The sequence below is a fragment of the Epinephelus fuscoguttatus genome, linkage group LG6, assembly GCF_011397635.1.
Source record: "Epinephelus fuscoguttatus linkage group LG6, E.fuscoguttatus.final_Chr_v1".
Classification (NCBI taxonomy): Eukaryota; Metazoa; Chordata; class Actinopteri; order Perciformes; family Serranidae; genus Epinephelus; species Epinephelus fuscoguttatus.
Genome location: NC_064757.1, coordinates 40,386,270 through 40,405,154, shown reverse-complemented (window position 1 = coordinate 40,405,154; position 18,885 = coordinate 40,386,270). Strand labels below are relative to the sequence as shown.

The window sequence follows — 18,885 nt, the reverse complement described above, 5'->3', positions numbered from 1 at the left end:
TCTGCAAAGATAATAATCCTCCCGCTTCTTCCGGTCGGAACCGGAAGCTGCCTTTCGTTGTTTACATTCTTTGAAGGGTCTGGTCCAGCTAACAGGCGAACAGAACGCTAGCAGCCTTTCCAAAATGACGGGTGACAGCTGATCGGCTTTATGTATTTATAATATTTATTATCTGTGTTGTCTCTGTGTTGTTGTCCGGGACATGGCCTCAGCTCGCTGCCACTGCTGGCTCTGGGTAACGGTGCCGCTCGTCCTGCTGCGGTGGCCGGGGCTGCTGGTCGCGGCGGAGCAGGTCGCTCTGGTGGAGGTCTTCCTCGAGCAGCGGCCCGGTGTCAGCGCTCTGCTCCAGGGGGAGGTGGTGGAGTCCGGCAAGGGAAGCAGGAGCTCGGAGCACCTGGAGGAGGAGCGAGAGGAGCTGGAGGGAGAGCTAGTCCTGGTGAGTCGGTCGGGATTGCATCTTGTTGTGGACCTTTTAATAAAAGGGCAAATTTGGGTCAACACTGGGAGATGTGACTATTATGTTTGTTTGTTTTTAACAATAGATGAATCATTTGATCATCATTGATGTAGTCTGTAATGTCAGAAAAATATGAAACCAGAGCCCACTGTAATGGCCTTTATTTTTTTTATATCAAATATAATAATATATCCAATTTTAATTGTCAGAACTATTTAACAACGTGTTATAACGCCATGAAATTAAAATATACACACTCATGTCAAACTTTTCAGAGAAAAACTGTACAAATGTCTCAGTAAATGTACATCTCTGCATGGGAAAATAATTACACACATTAAGAAAGTAAACAGGTATAGGATATATAATAGAATTATAATAATATAGTGTGATTTTTCAGTGAAATATAACTTCACAGTTTATTTACCAGCTGACATTGTAAGCAGCAGGCATACTGCCATTTTCAAGTTTGAAATAGTTTTTGATTTAATGGAGTGAGTCGAAGAGGTTTTGTTTGAAATGAAATTAACTTTAGTCCACCTGAAACCTCTTCACGTTCTTAAGTCTCTATTTTCTTTGATTTTTCTTCTCTTCAGAGATTATTTTTATTTTTTACTAATTTTTGTTGAATGCTTTGTTTCTGTTTACATATGTCAGGGATCGACCGATATGTTTTTTTCAGAGCCGATGCTGATACTGATTATTATGAAACAGAGATACCAATAGCCGATATTCACAACAGATAAATGTCTCCTGAAAAAGTCATAGTCACACACACATGCACTTACACACAAACACAAATTCAGAGACTGTAATGGTAAGGACTAAACAGTAGCAGGCTATTATAACAGCAAAAACAGTAACTGAGGAAACGCTATCATGAGTAAGGAAACTCCAAAGGCAGGATAAAAACTCAGAATAAAGAATGAAGATCTTTAAATAAATAGGAAAATAAACAAGGTAAAAATAAATAAATATGCCAGCTAAATAAAAACAGATTAATAAAAAAATAAACAAATACACAATAATGATAAATACAAAATTTAAAAAAAATGAAGTGAAAAACAATTAAAAAAATAAAGGAGAGCTCAATTAAAAGCCAGGCTAAAAAGGAAGGTCTTGAGTTTGCTTTTAAGAGCCTAGAGTGGTACGTGCAGGCAGTGAGAAGCACGCCAGGGGCAAATCACGCAGCTAAGGAAAACAAAACTGTATATCGGCATATCCGTGGAAAAAAATCACTGATACCGATAACCCTAAAAATTCATAATATCGGCCAGTTATCAAATGATATTTCTGTTGTACAGCCAAACCTGTAAAATTATAAAATCTGTGGAGCCTGTCTGTCTATTTGTGTCTCTTATTTGGTCTGTCTTGTCCAGTCTCGTCTGTCTCGTCCGTCTTGTCTGTCTCGTCCATTTGTCTATCAGCCTGTGTTCCTTACTGTCTGTTGGTCATGTCATACATACATAAGCAGGTGCGGGGTGGGGGGCTTGGGCGACTAAATCTGTTCTTGTTTTGTTTTGTTTTGGATTTGTTTTACGTTTTTTGTTTGTCTGCTTACACCTTATCTTAGTTTCGGAGTGGTGATGCCTGCCCGTAAATGCACCAATTGAATGAAGGGGGAAAATAAATAAATAAATAAATAAACAAAACAGCTTTTAAAAAATGAAATGAAGGCCACATGTGGATGAGAAGCTTTAATAAGCATGCCTCTTGCCTCTGAGCGAGGCAGCTTTCACCACAAATATTCAGCCTGTTTTCTGTCCCCAGGTCCAGAGCGAGGAGACACAGCTGAGCGGAGGAAAAGGCGACGATGACACCAAAGAGCAGGAGCCGTGGATCGGGGTGGTGCCTGTGGAGATGGACGACAGCAAGGCCTCCACTGGAAACCAGGAGTCCTTCGCTGATGCGATGGTCAATAAAGTAAGAGGTTCAGTTTGCTCTGTATCTGTGGTGAATTTTGTTCACACTGACATATTTAACATGTATCCTCTTTGTTTAAGATGAAGCGAGCGCTGGTCCTCGGAGCATCTGCGCTGATCATTCTGGCTCTCAACCAAAACACTGTCAGTGAGGTAAAGTGTGCATTATATTGATTTTGGCTGGAAACATTATTTGGGAAAACGCCAGAAACCTGGCTGTAAAAATGAAGCTTAAAAGACAATTTGTGTGGGTGATTTTATTAACCTACAATCCTGCCTCTTCCTGTTGCAGATGGATCTGTCTCAGGTGCTGTCCAAGCCCATCATAGTGATCCAGACGTCTGAAAATGTCACCAAGCTGATCGGCGTTCTGCTCAGGTACAGAACACGTTATTATTTATCACTGCCAACATGGAAACGGATATTTTCAAATGCACCATTTCCTCTGTCACTGATAAAAAGCAACAACACACAGTTTCTGGTTTAATGAATCAGATAAGTCAGTGTCATGTGTCACGTGTTTCCTCAGTGTGAAGCTGTGGGCAGAGATCACACAGTGCTTTGACATGCAGACTAGTAATTCAGCTACAGTCAGTTTAAGGCAACATTAATGCTCCAGCTGTTCACTGAGCATGCATTTTCCCTGGGAACTATTTATTTTATTGCACATGTAATGTGTGTTTGGAAACATACATGTGAATGTGTAGTATTATGTAAATACTTGGTCTAATATTCCAATAATGGAGCATCAGGTAATCAGAGCAAAATGTAGCCTCAGATTGGCTGTTACTTACCAAATTAAATCATGACTAGTAAAGTTTAGTTTATTTTCCTAAATGCGTAAATGTTTGTTTTAAGGAAGGCATATCTTGTTGGCTCGTTTCTCACTTGCAAAGATCACGGGACGATGTCTGTCTTTTGCAGGCTAGAAGCTGCATTTGTATGTGTACTGTATAAACAGTGTATATAGTGGTGGTGTTTCCAAAACAAAGATGTTGTGTTGTCACCAGTACTGAACATTGTGTCAAATGATAAACAGCAGTAATTCTAAGCCAAAATCAGAGTAATCATAACTTCAGTCAGTGTGTCATTAATCTAATAACTGTTTCCAGTGCACAACTTAGTCTGATTTTATCTCAGGAACACTTTGAGGGAATTTCTTCAAATTTGGCACAAACGTCAACGTGAACTCAACAGTGAACTGATTGGATTTTGGTGGTCAAAGGTCACAGTGACCTCACAACACATGTTTTTGGCCACAGCTTGAGAATTCATAAGCTAACTATGACAAAACTTCACACAAATGTCTAACAGGATAAAATGATCAAGTGATGACATTTTATCTCCAAAAGGTCAAAGGTCAGCTTTACTGTGATATCACAGTGTTCTGCATAAACCCCTTTTCTGGCCATTATTCAGTGTCATATCTCAGTAAAACAATGGGAGACATTTGGTCAGATACTGAACTGGTGACACTAATCTTGGGTGTCCATCCAGCTGATTACACAGATCAGGGCGAGGCATCCTGCGGCTCTGGTTATCTGAAAATAATAACAGTAATGTTGGAGGCCTAAAGGAATTATTGCATTCTACAACTGTAAAAATGTGCAGCCTGTACATTGATTTAAAAAACATTTCATTAGCTAAAATGTGCATCATATGTCTACGACCTGGTGCTTTTCCTCTAGATTTTGCAGAACTTATAAGAACTTATAAGCAGAGGCGGGAGTCTCTTTAGCGAGGCTAGCTATAGATTCCAAATCCAAAAAAGACAAAGTCTCGGAGGAGAATAGAGGATTTAATAGTGTGTGGATAGATTCATTTGCTTTCACCACCAATGCTGCAAAGTTGAAGTACTAGGTTGGTGGCACTGGGTTGGTTGAAGGTGGCAGTGCTGTTTGGGCTGAAAAAGCCATGCGTAAGTAAGGTGTGCTAGGAAAGGTAATGCCAGCACTGCTTCTACCTGGAGCTCGCATAAACGGAGCCTGGGTTTGTTGAAGGTGGTGGTGCTGTTTGGGCTGAGAAAGCCATGTGTAATGTCAGGTAAAGGAGGTTGTTGGGTTGGTGCGGGGAGCAGTGAGACCTGGCATTAGGGGAGTGTCCAAAGACATGTTAGTTATCACTGCTCACTGGTCTGTGTAGTTAAGCCTTGCCATAACAGCTTATCATAGGGCTTAGGAGGTTATTCACTGAGTGCTGATCCTAGAGCACAAACTTCTTGTGTTTGTTTGAATAATTATAAACAGCCCACAGCAGAGGGGCCTACTTGTAGTAAAGCACATAAATGAATGCTTATTAAGACTGCTGATTTAGACTTAATAGGCTGTCACCTTTATTCAAATATGTTTTGCAGCTCCAGACAGATTTTTGTTTCTTTGTTTGGCCAATAATGCTCTTTTAATCGTAAAAGTTGCCGACCCCTTATACAGATCTGCTGTGCTGTCGGGTTTTTGATGTGTGTGAAGCATCCACGTTTTTATAACGTCTTTGCAGCAACATCCATATTTAAAGAATGGTCTACTGTCATGGCCACAAGTTTGTGTTCTGTCCTGTTCCTCTGAAACTCCACCACAAGCTCATGGGTTTTGCTGATACTGAGCTTTGAGTGATTGTAATAAGGTGTTTCCTGTCGTCAAACACTAGCTTTCATCCAAGATCAAGATCAAGATTAACTTTATTGTCCCACAGAGTGGGCAATCTGTCTTTAGCTCTACACCCATACTGCAACCATAAAAATACAACATACAACATAGTGCATAGACAAATCCACGGTATAGACCAAACATAGCAATACCTGAAAGTAAAAGACACAAAAAGATATATAAATAAATAACACGACACGTTAAAAACAAATCTGTTCAATCTGAAACGAGGTACTCTAATCTCCTATTAGAGGGCAGCAGCTCTATGACACATTCATGGATTATCAAAGAAAGAAAACATGTAAGCTCACGTCAATGCTACCATAATCTGTTTATTCACAGTGGCCATGTTAGTGTGTGTAAATATAATGACTGTGGATCTTTATTTGCACTAAATGACAGTCCTCTCTCTTCAGGGGTCTTCAGGCGACGGCAAAAATCACATACAAGACGATCCTGCAGGACAACCTGGTGAGCTCCTCAGTCTATCAGCTGACAGTGTGTTTCTCAGTTGTTAGCACCCTCCAGTGGTGAGTGAACAGGTGACAGGCTGAGCTGACAGTGAGCGCATGCTGCTGTGTGTTCGGGCAGGGAGCCACGCTCACGCTGTGGTCCAGCTGCGGTCGATCGAGAGGAGGTCGCTATGGAGAGTGGCAGGGGGTCATCTGCACGGGAGAGACCAACTCTCAGGTTCAGGTGGGGGAGCTCAACCAACACCACTTCTAGTTGTTTATTTATTTAATGCACAACAATTAGAAGCAGTCACTGGCAATGACAAGTTTGACAAGTCTCAGACACAAAAACAAGGAATAAAATATGACTTTAACTAACGTAAATTAGGTAGTAATTGCAAATGAATGAAACAGGATGTAAACAGGAATGAAGAAAATGTATTTGCATAATGATAGATAGACACACAGTGATGTAAACTGTCGTAAAACAGGAAAAAATGTATGTAGAAATTAAAGTGATGGAAGTTGAGGAGGAGCTTGAGACAAGGCAGCAAGCCTCAACGCCATCTTACTCCACCATCAGCCTTGTTAACATATTTCCTTAAAGGTACTTCTAGGACTTCAAGGTCCAGTGTGTAGGAGTTCGGGGGATATATTGGCAGAAATGGAATAAGTTTGTTTTCTTTAGTGTAAAATCATCCATCCATCTATTTTCAACCGCTTATCTGGGGCAGTGTCAAGGGGCATCAGGCCAAGCAAAGCACCCCAGACATCCCTCTCCCCAGCAACTCTTTCCAGCTCCTCCTGGGGGACCCCAAGGTGTTCCCAGGCCAGATGAGATATGTAATCCATCCAGTGTGTTCTGGGTCTGCCCTGAGGCCTCCTACCAGTGAGAGGTGTCCGGAACACATCTAACAGGAGGCGCCCAGGCAGCATCCTGATCAGATGTCTGAACCACCTCAACTGACACCTTTCGACGTGAAGGAGCAGCGGCTCTACTCCGAACTTCCTCCAGATGTCTGAGATCCTTACCCTATCTCTAAAGCTGAGCCCAGACACCCTACAGAGGAAACTCATTTCAGCCGCTTGTATCCACGATCTCATTCTTCCTCCTTCTTCCTTAACCTCATGACCATAGGTGAGGGTTGGGACTTAGATGGACCAGTAAATTAAAAGCTTCGCCTTCCAGCTCAGCTCCGTCTACACTACGACGGTCAGGCACAGTGCTGGCATCACTGCAGAAGCCGCACCAAACTGCAGATCCATCTCACGCATCATTCTACCTTCACTCGTGAACAAGACCCCGAGATACTTTAACTCCCTCGCTTGGGGCAGTAAGTCACTCCCAATCCAGAGAGGGCAATACACCGTTGTCCGGCTGAGAACCATGGCAGTGTATAATCACCTGAAAATGAGAATTGTTGTGTATTTGTTACCTTAGGATGAGCCGTTTATATCTACACAGGGAGAAGGTCCTTGTCAATAGAGATCACTGTGTTTCTACAGTAGAAAGGACAGAAAGGACAAACCAAACACTGGCTCTAGATCGGGTCATTCACATTTTTTCATCAAGCAGCGTAGTTAGAAACCCCTCTGAGACAAGTAGCATTGGAAAAGCACTTGAGTTTTTTAACGTGAAACTGCTTTATTCAGCGTTTTTACTGGTTTAAATCACCTGGTCTGTTTCTTTTGGAGAGGAAACGACATCTGTGGATAATTCAGCTCCCAGTAAAAAAAAAAAAACCCTGAACGGTAACTCTTACCTGGAGAAGTTTCAGCTGGCTGCAATCTGCAGTCCCCACCACTAGTTGTCACTAAAGCCCCCTAAATCGTACACCCTGGACCTTTAAGGACCTTCATAAACGTCTGTTTATAGGTCTAAAAGTTATGTAGAGTCTTTTGAGGCTCCAGAGAGACCTGTGTGAAATCTAATGAACTCCACCAAGAGTCAGTGTTGGTTTGGTCTGTCTGGAGTTTTTCCTCAAAATAATCCTTTAGCTATAACCTTTCAAAACATTAACTATTATTATTCTAATTCTACTTGCAATGTTTTTTTGATTAATGTAGTAATAAAATAAGCTTTGAGAATCCTATTACAAAAACCAAGATATAAATCACATTATAAAAATACAATTTCCAGTGCAGATGTAGTTTCTGGTTCATAATCAGCAGTTCACTTGCATTTTCTCGCCCTCTCTATTTCTCAGAAACATATTCAGAGTCATGTTGTGCCACAGGCTAATAAACAGAGTGTTATTTAAATGAACTTTAAAGGAGCCAGATGGTAAACTAATGTTGCTCTTCTCTGTGTATCTGCAGAAGTACCTGCAGCAGCTGTGGGACACTGTTCTCCTGGTGGCTCTGATCCTCAGCACCGGCGTCATCGTTCAGGCTCGCTGGCAGTACCAGGACCACCAGCTGAACGATGACTTGGAGGTAAACTCTGCCCGTACTGCTGATATTATCACAGGTCACACTGTGGTTTTCCAAGCAGTTTTGCACTTGATAAACGTATCTTAAGATATTCTGTGCTTCAGTTTTTTGTCCTATTGGCCAATACATAGGGTGATAAACAATAGTGGAAAGTAACAAAGTACATTTACTCGAGCACTGAACATCAGTACAGTTTTGACCACTTCTTTTTGGTTTGATTTACAGACCTTTAAAAACATTTTGATTAAAATATCACACTAACAAAAGACTGGTATATCACTTTTTTTTCTTTTTAAATCAATTATATAAATTATTATTATAACAAACACAAATTTAATTTTAGGTAGCCTACTTAAATAATAGAATTAGTTGCTTTTTCCGTCCACTAGAAATATTTTGCTGCACAGAAAAGGAAAAAAAAGTAAAACAAAAAACAAGGCTGAATTGAGATCAATAGACTGAAAACTTTTATCTTATTAGATAAAACAGATGTTGACAAAGTTTTCCTTTGGGGACATTATTTGCAGTTGAAAAGAGGTAATAAATTGCAATATATTGCAATATATTTTAGCGCAATACTCAGCATATCACAACAAGTTTAAAATCGCCATATTTATTGCACATTTTAATTTATTTTAACATTATTTATATGTTATGAAATACTTTCTATAACTTTTATCATGGAAATCTGGAACACGCATACTCCATGAAATGAATATATATTTAATAAACCTGAATTTAATAAAAATATATAAAACAGTTCTGAGGTAAATATTGTACTTTGAGTAACCTTGCAGATTCAGATTGGGTAAAAAATAAAAACATAAAACAACTAACATATTGTAGTGTATAGTATTAGTGTATGTTAAGATAAGTCTGTGCTCCTTGGGGGAAATTTAAAAGCCACCCTGCAGTATATAAATTATTTGAAATGAGCCCCACCTTCACTAGTGGCAACTTATTATTATCCGATAATATAATATACATTATTCTGTTACTTTTGGGACTTTAAGTGTGTTGTGATGGTAAAACTTCTGCAGTAAAATTTTGAATGCATGGCTTTTACACTTCTACAGAGTATTCTTACAATGTGGTGTTGCTGCCTGAGTTAACTTACAGCTGTTTTATCATAAATATGTTTTATTGGCCAAAATAATTATATTTTGCTGTTCTTGTTTTGGTAAAATTATATTTAATACCTACATTAGTTCTCACAAATTATTATACATTATATAAATACACTGTAAAAAACTAATACACTATACACAAAAATATGAAATAAAAATACACTATTTTCCTTAATGCAAAATTTTATTTACTCGAGGCACAGCGCAACAGTGCTACATATACAGTTACCTGAAGTGTTAGCTTGTTAGCTTGATATTTTCTGTTAACACACTTGTCTTCTCATAGATTAACATATTTGAACTATGCATATCATGAGTTTGTTGTGATCTAAAGAGTGATTAAAGAAGCTCAGACACAGACATAAATGTTTATTTTACACCATAAGTCAGGGTTTCCATATGTACTTAAAAATGTTCACGCTTTGTGATACACTGTTGTTTCAGTGTTCAAACAGCAGTTAAGTTGTACAATGTGGACACACAGTGTCTTGTGTCCTTGTACAAAGGATGTGTTTTGTCCTTGTTTAGTTAACATGTGGTGTGATGTCCTACTGTGTTGTGTTCTTCAGCTCTTTCCTAAACAGGATGTCCTGAAGAGAATGTCGTCCTTGAAGACCAAAACATATCGTCAGCCCAAGCCATGGTGTGACCCGTCCCAGTCGGGGGAAACAGACAACTGTGCCGTCTGTCTGGAGCCATTCAACAACAACCAGGTCAGCCAGCACTCCTACGTACATACACTGATACAGACTTAGCTGTGTTGTCTCTGTGGCTGAATTCATCCAGGCAAGTGGAGAAGTGGGTTTATAATGTGAAAAATACTCTTCATACACCTTTGTATTCTGCCACTGGTTTGGCTTTTAGGGTTATAAAAATGTTGAGCCATACAGGCTATGTGCGGGTGATGTGATTCTGCAGTGAGATGATATAAACTGTTGGTGTGTCACATGTTGTGGTCTCAGTGTTTGCGGGTGCTGCCGTGTCTCCATGAGTACCACAGAGATTGTGTGGACCCCTGGCTGCTGCTGCATCACACCTGTCCGCTGTGCAAACGCAGCATCCTCGGTGAGTTCAGTTACACAACACCATCTGTAGATGCTTGTCTGATGCAGGTTTTTAAAGAGTAAATGAACACCAGACTGACAGACAATCAGTTTCAACAGAAATATACTCTTTTTCACCTGTAACCACACCCACTGGTGATGTCACAGTGTCCAGAAGTACATCTGTACATCACTGCAACAAGGCAAAACATGAAACATGCTATACTATGACTTTTTTTTTCATGATTTTGGACGACATGCTATACTATGACTTTTTTCATGGTTTTTCATGACATACTATACTATGACTTTTTTTTTCATGATTTTGGACGACATACTATACTATGACTTTTTTTCATGGTTTTTCACAACATACTATACTATGACTTTTTTTTTCATGGTTTTTCACGACATACTATACTATGACTTTTTCCATGATTTTGGACGACATACTATACTATGACTTTTTTCCATCATTTTGGACGACATACTATGACTTTTTTCATAATTTTGGACGACATACTATACTATGACTTTTTTTCATGTTTTTTCACAACATACTATACTATGACTTTTTTTCATGATTTTGGACGACATACTATACTATGACTTTTTTCCATGGTTTTGGACGACATGCTATACTATGACTTTTTTTCATAGTTTTGGACGACATACTATACTATGACTGTTTTTCATGATTTTGGACGACATACTATACTATGACTTTTTTTCATGGTTTTTCACAACATACTATACTATGACTTTTTTCCATCATTTTGGACGACATACTATACTATGACTTTTTTCCATCATTTTGGACGACATGCTATACTATGACGTTTTTTTCTATGATTTTGGACGACATACTATACTATGACTTTTTTTTTCATGGTTTTTCACGACATACTATACTATGACTTTTTTTCATGATTTTGGACGACATAGTATATTATGACTTTTTTTCATAGTTTTGGACGACATACTATACTATGACTTTTTTTTTCATCATTTTGGACGACATACTATACTATGACTTTTTTCCATGATTTTGGACGACATACTATACTATGACTTTTTTTCTATGATTTTGAACGACATGCTATACTATGACTTTTTTTCATGGTTTTTCACAACATACTATACTATGACTTTTTTCCATGATTTTGGACGACATACTATACTATGACTTTTTTTCATGGTTTTTCACAACATACTATACTATGACTTTTTCCATGATTTTGGACTGACATACTATACTATGACTTTTTCCATGATTTTGGACGACATACTATACTATGACTTTTTTTCATGATTTTGGACGACATAGTATATTATGACTTTTTTTCATAGTTTTGGACGACATACTATACTATGACTTTTTTTCATGGTTTTTCACGACATACTATACTATGACTTTTTTCCATGATTTTGGACGACATACTATACTATGACTTTTTTTCATGGTTTTTCACAACATACTATACTATGACTTTTTTTCATGATTTTGGACGACATACTATACTATGACTTTTTTTCATAGTTTTGGACGATATACTATACTATGACTTTTTTTTTCATCATTTTGGACGACATACTATACTATGACTTTTTTTCATGGTTTTTCACAACATACTATACTATGACTTTTTTTCATGATTTTGGACGACATACTATACTATGACTTTTTTTCATAGTTTTGGACGATATACTATACTATGACTTTTTTTCATGGTTTTTCACGACATACTATACTATGACTTTTTTCCATCATTTTGGACGACATACTATACTATGACTTTTTTCCATGGTTTTGGACGACATACTATACTATGGCGTTTTTTCATAGTTTTGGACGACATACTATACTATGACTTTTTTCCATCATTTTGGACGACATGCTATACTATGACGTTTTTTTCTATGATTTTGGACGACATACTATACTATGACTTTTTTTTTCATGGTTTTTCACGACATACTATACTATGACTTTTTTTCATGATTTTGGACGACATAGTATATTATGACTTTTTTTCATAGTTTTTCACAACATACTATACTATGACTTTTTTTCATGATTTTGGACGACATACTATACTATGACTTTTTTTCATAGTTTTGGACGATATACTATACTATGACTTTTTTTCATGGTTTTTCACGACATACTATACTATGACTTTTTCCATCATTTTGGACATACTATACTATGACTTTTTCCATGGTTTTGGGCGACATACTATACTATGGCGTTTTTCATAGTTTTGGGACGACATACTATACCATGACCTTTTCATCACATTTTGGATGACATACTATACTATGACTTTTTCATGAATTTTTTGATGACATACTATACTATGACTTTTTCCATTACAATTTTGTCGACATACTATACTATGACTTTTTCCATCATTTTGACGGCGACATGCTATACTATGACGTTTTTTATGATTTTGACTGACATACTATACTATGACTTTTTTCCATGGTTTTGGACGACATACTATACTATGACTTTTTTTCATGGTTTTTCACAACATACTATACTATGACTTTTTTCCATGGTTTTGGACGACATACTATACTATGACTTTTTTTTCATCATTTTGGACGACATACTATACTATGACTTTTTTTCAGTTTTGGACGACATACTATACTATGACTTTTTTTCAGTTTTTGATGACATACTATACTATGACTTTTTTTCATGGTTTTTCACAACATACTATACTATGACTTTTTTCATGGTTTTGGACGACATACTATACTATGACTTTTTTTCATGGTTTTTCACAACATACTATACTATGACTTTTTTCCATCATTTTGGACGACATACTATACTATGACTTTTTTCATAATTTTGGACGACATGCTATACTATGACTTTTTTTCATGATTTCGGACGACATACTACACTATGACTTTTTTCCATGATATTGGATGACATACTATACTATGAATTTTTTTCATGATTTTGGACGACATACTATACTATGACTTTTTTTCAGTTTTGGACGACATACTATACTATGACTTTTTTTCAGTTTTTGATGACATACTATACTATGACTTTTTTTCATGGTTTTTCACAACATACTATACTATGACTTTTTTCATGGTTTTGGACGACATACTATACTATGACTTTTTTCCATCATTTTGGACGACATGCTATACTATGACGTTTTTTTCTATGATTTTGGACGACATACTATACTATGACTTTTTTTTTCATGGTTTTTCACGACATACTATACTATGACTTTTTTTCATGATTTTGGACGACATAGTATATTATGACTTTTTTTCATAGTTTTGGACGACATACTATACTATGACTTTTTTTTTCATCATTTTGGACGACATACTATACTATGACTTTTTTCCATGATTTTGGACGACATACTATACTATGACTTTTTTTCTGTGATTTTGGACGACATACTATACTATGACTTTTTTTCATGGTTTTTCACAACATACTATACTATGACTTTTTTCCATGATTTTGGACGACATACTATACTATGACTTTTTTTCATGGTTTTTCACAACATACTATACTATGACTTTTTTCCATGATTTTGGACGACATACTATACTATGACTTTTTTTCTATGATTTTGGACGACATACTATACTATGACTTTTTTCATAATTTTGGACGACATACTATACTATGACTTTTTTTCATAGTTTTGGACGACATACTATACTATGACTTTTTTTCATGGTTTTTCACGACATACTATACTATGACTTTTTTCCATGATTTTGGACGACATACTATACTATGACTTTTTTTCATGGTTTTTCACAACATACTATACTATGACTTTTTTTCATGATTTTGGACGACATACTATACTATGACTTTTTTTCATAGTTTTGGACGATATACTATACTATGACTTTTTTTTTCATCATTTTGGACGACATACTATACTATGACTTTTTTTCATGGTTTTTCACAACATACTATACTATGACTTTTTTTCATGGTTTTTCACAACATACTATACTATGACTTTTTTCCATGGTTTTGGACGACATACTATACTATGACTTTTTTTCATGGTTTTTCACAACATACTATACTATGACTTTTTTTCATGATTTTGGACGACATACTATACTATGACTTTTTTTCATAGTTTTGGACGATATACTATACTATGACTTTTTTTCATGGTTTTTCACGACATACTATACTATGACTTTTTTCCATCATTTTGGACGACATACTATACTATGACTTTTTTCCATGGTTTTGGACGACATACTATACTATGGCGTTTTTTCATAGTTTTGGACGACATACTATACTATGACTTTTTTTCTATGATTTTGGACGACATACTATACTATGACTTTTTTTCATGGTTTTTCACAACATACTATACTATGACTTTTTTCCATCATTTTGGACGACATACTATACTATGACTTTTTTCCATCATTTTGGACGACATGCTATACTATGACGTTTTTTTCTATGATTTTGGACGACATACTATACTATGACTTTTTTTTTCATGGTTTTTCACGACATACTATACTATGACTTTTTTTCATGATTTTGGACGACATAGTATATTATGACTTTTTTTCATAGTTTTGGACGACATACTATACTATGACTTTTTTTTTCATGATTTTGGACGACATACTATACTATGACTTTTTTTCAGTTTTGGACGACATACTATACTATGACTTTTTTTCAGTTTTTGATGACATACTATACTATGACTTTTTTTCATGGTTTTTCACAACATACTATACTATGACTTTTTTCATGGTTTTGGACGACATACTATACTATGACTTTTTTTCATGGTTTTTCACAACATACTATACTATGACTTTTTTCCATCATTTTGGACGACATACTATACTATGACTTTTTTCATAATTTTGGACGACATGCTATACTATGACTTTTTTTCATGATTTCGGACGACATACTACACTATGACTTTTTTCCATGATATTGGATGACATACTATACTATGAATTTTTTTCATGATTTTGGACGACATACTATACTATGACTTTTTTTCAGTTTTGGACGACATACTATACTATGACTTTTTTTCAGTTTTTGATGACATACTATACTATGACTTTTTTTCATGGTTTTTCACAACATACTATACTATGACTTTTTTCATGGTTTTGGACGACATACTATACTATGACTTTTTTTCATGGTTTTTCACAACATACTATACTATGACTTTTTTCCATCATTTTGGACGACATACTATACTATGACTTTTTTCATAATTTTGGACGACATGCTATACTATGACTTTTTTTTCATGATTTCGGACGACATACTACACTATGACTTTTTTCCATGATATTGGATGACATACTATACTATGAATTTTTTTCATGATTCTGGACGACATACTATACTATGACTTTTTTTCGTGTTTTTTGATAACATACTATACTATGACTTTTTTCATGGTTTTTGACGACATGCTATACTATGATGTTTTTTTTCATAGTTTTGGACGACATACTATACTATGACTTTTTTCATGGTTTTGGACGACATGCTATACTATGATGTTTTTTTCATAGTTTTGGACGACATACTATACTATGAATTTTTTTCATGATTCTGGACGACATATTATACTATGACTTTTTTTCATGGTTTTTGACTACATACTATACTGTGACTTTTTTATGATTTTGGACGACATGCTATACTATGATGTTTTTTCATGGTTTTCAACAACATGCTATACTATGACTTTTTTTTCACGTTTTTGGACGACATACTATATTTTGACGACATACTATACTATGACTTTTTGTCATGCTTTTTGACGACATACTATGACTTTTTTCAGGATTTTTGACAACAAGCTATGCTATGACTTTTTTTCATGTCGATTTAGGACAACATACTATACTATACTATACTATGACTTTTTTTCATGTGTTATGCCCTTGGTCTAGGGGACCCTAGACATAACATGATGTGTGACTCCCCACTCTTCCCACTCCCAAGAAAGGCCGGTTATACACAGTTTTTATACAACAAAGAAGCAGTTTATTTTGTCTTTGGATGTGCGCAGTGCCCAAAACAACAAACAAAAAAATACTAATGGTCCCTAAACTTAACTAGCAATAAAGGAAAATGAAACAAAAGACACATTTCTAACCTAAATTTCTACCTTTCAACAACAGGAGAAAAAAATATGGCGATGCCAAATAAAAGGGCTTCTCATTCCTACAAATACTTCTTTTAGTGCTCCTATATACAGTGCTCTACAAAGTAACAGTAAAAATCTACTAACAATCCTGAACATAAAGCTGCTAAACAAAACTCTACTCACCCACTCAACAGCAATCAAATATCTTTTCTGCTGAACCAAGCTATCCAAATACACACACTAATTTGCCGGAATCAAAATCTTTTGCCTGCAGGTATTTGCAAGCATAAGCACAAATACAATCCAAGTACTGGCTTTGTTGGTGGTGGAAAGGTGAAAGGAGGGAAGGGCTTCTGGCAGCTGAAGGTTTAAAACCCCCGTTTCACAGTGGGCCAATCCGGTGTCAGCAATCTTCTTGTGCCAGCCCAATCAGCACTCACCACCTGCCTTGCAACACCCAATCACACTGCAACACATGCATACATTCTGAGAGGAGGACAGAGAACATCTTACAGATTACTGCAGATCAATACAAGGACCTTCCACACCAAAAATAATGACCTGGGTGATAACACATGGTTTCTGACGACATACTATGACTTTTCATGATTTTGGACGACACACTATGACTTTTTTTCATGGTTTTTGATGACATACTATACTAAGATGTTTTTTTCATGATTGTTGAAGACATAGTGTAGTATGACAATGATACTACACCATGCAATTTTATTACATTTTTGAAATGCATACAATGACATTATTTTATTGCATAATGTACTATGAGTTATTACACTTTTATATGACACTAAAACTTAAAGATAAATCGTTAACTCTCTTTGTTTCTCTAACACACTTGTTGTGATTTGAGTTGTTTCAGCTCTGTATCAAATAGGGCTGCCACTAACGATTATTTTCATTGTCGATATTTCTTCGATTAGTCGACTAATCATTTCATTGAAAAATGTGTTAAAATGTTGAAAAATGTCAGTCTGTCTCGCCCAAACCCCAAAATTACGTCATCTAATGTCTTGTTTCATACTCACGCCAAAGGGTTTTAGTTCACTGTCACGGGAGAGTGTGTAAAGCTGCCAATATCTGAACATAAGAAGCTGCAATAAGAGTATTTTGGGGTACTTTAATATTAGTTTTCTATGAAAAATGACTCAAACCGATTAGTCGACGACTAAAATAGTCACCGATTATTTTAATAGTCGATCAGTCATCGATTAGTCGACTGATCATGGCAGCCCTAATATCAAAATGCCTTTTTTCTTCAACCCTCTCCAGGCAGCGTCTGCAAAGACAGTTAACGGTCGCCTCACCTCCACAGACACAGCAGCAGCAGCAGCTCTGGGAATAAAGTCTTGTCTCTTCCTCGGTGACACTCCAGTAGCCGTTTTTTTTTACTGACCTCGCCGCTTCCTCCTTCCAGCAATGGATTGTGGGAGCAAATATAAACTCATCACAGCAGCTGGCCGGCCGTCTGGACTGTGGAGCAGTCAGATTTTGACATCTGACCTTTGGGTGGGTGCAACAAGTCTCACAGAGATACAGTGGTAATGTAAACACAATACTATGAAGTACTGTACTGGTACTGTTGTGTGTAAACAGTACTTGTTCCTGGGATCATGTTACTGTACAATTGTGGAAATATTTGTATGTGTAATCTACAGCAGTGAAGATGCGACTCATGAGGGTGTTTGTGCTCAACGTGACTCTTAATACAAACACCTTCTGCTCCGTTTCTGCAAACAGCTGAGCAACAAGACATCTGGCTTTCAATGAGTAAACACTGATTATCTCAGCGAGTACTCGTGGGTCCGTTGTTCCTGCATGGACGTTCAATGCTTTATGGATTTACGCAGGAAGAAACTGATCGACTGACTGGTGTCAAAGTTAACTTTAGGGCCAAATGATGTCAATAACCAACTTATCAAGTGAGAGTTTAAATGTAGTGTCCAAACTCATACTTTGGTATTAAATGTTAGTTGTTGAGGTTTTGTAGTTGTAGTCCCGAAGTAACCAGGTGGTAGCAGACGTGGAAAGTGTTTGCACTTGTCCTTAACATGCCTTATGACTTAACTACAGAGTGAAAGAAACCACAAACACACCTCTTAAATTCTACTTACGTTGTGTACGTTACAGTAGCTGATTTAGTTACACCGTTATAAACTATTAGTGATAGAGATGTTAACAAGTTGGTAGGTTAACATATTGTAGAGTTCGTGGCCACTGTTCAGTTGGATTTTCACTCGTCTTTGATTATATTATTTATCTGCTTTTCTCTTTTAAGAAGGTCTGTGTGAAGAAGTTAGAAACAAAGAACTGGTCCAACAGAAGGTCATCTCATACATCATGTAAAAAAAACAAGTCCTCTAAAGTCGGGCAGTCTCACCTATTCTTCTCTTCTTTTAATACAAATATATATATATATATATATATATAAAATATATGTACAGTACAGGCCAAAAGTTTGGACACACCTTCTCATTCAATGCGTTTTCTTTATTTTCATGACTATTTACATTGTAGATTCTCACTGAAGGCATCAAAACTATGAATGAACACATGTGGAGTCATGTACTTAACAAAAAAAGGTGAAATAACTGAAAACATGTTTT

The 18,885-nt window shown here is 36.5% G+C and overlaps 1 protein-coding gene across 1 annotated transcript; it reads left to right on the top strand.

Annotated features, from left to right (window-relative positions):
- Nucleotides 1–63: 63 nt before the first annotated feature.
- rnf215 (ring finger protein 215) lies at nucleotides 64–18,635 on the top strand. The gene is made up of 10 exons (XM_049578611.1): nucleotides 64–436; nucleotides 2,228–2,380; nucleotides 2,461–2,532; nucleotides 2,672–2,757; nucleotides 5,438–5,492; nucleotides 5,613–5,717; nucleotides 7,793–7,909; nucleotides 9,603–9,746; nucleotides 9,996–10,098; nucleotides 17,552–18,635. Exons 1-10 carry the CDS (start codon nucleotides 203–205, stop codon nucleotides 17,572–17,574), a joined length of 1,092 nt encoding a protein of 363 aa, XP_049434568.1. The 5' UTR covers nucleotides 64–202; the 3' UTR covers nucleotides 17,575–18,635.
- Nucleotides 18,636–18,885: the final 250 nt, after the last annotated feature.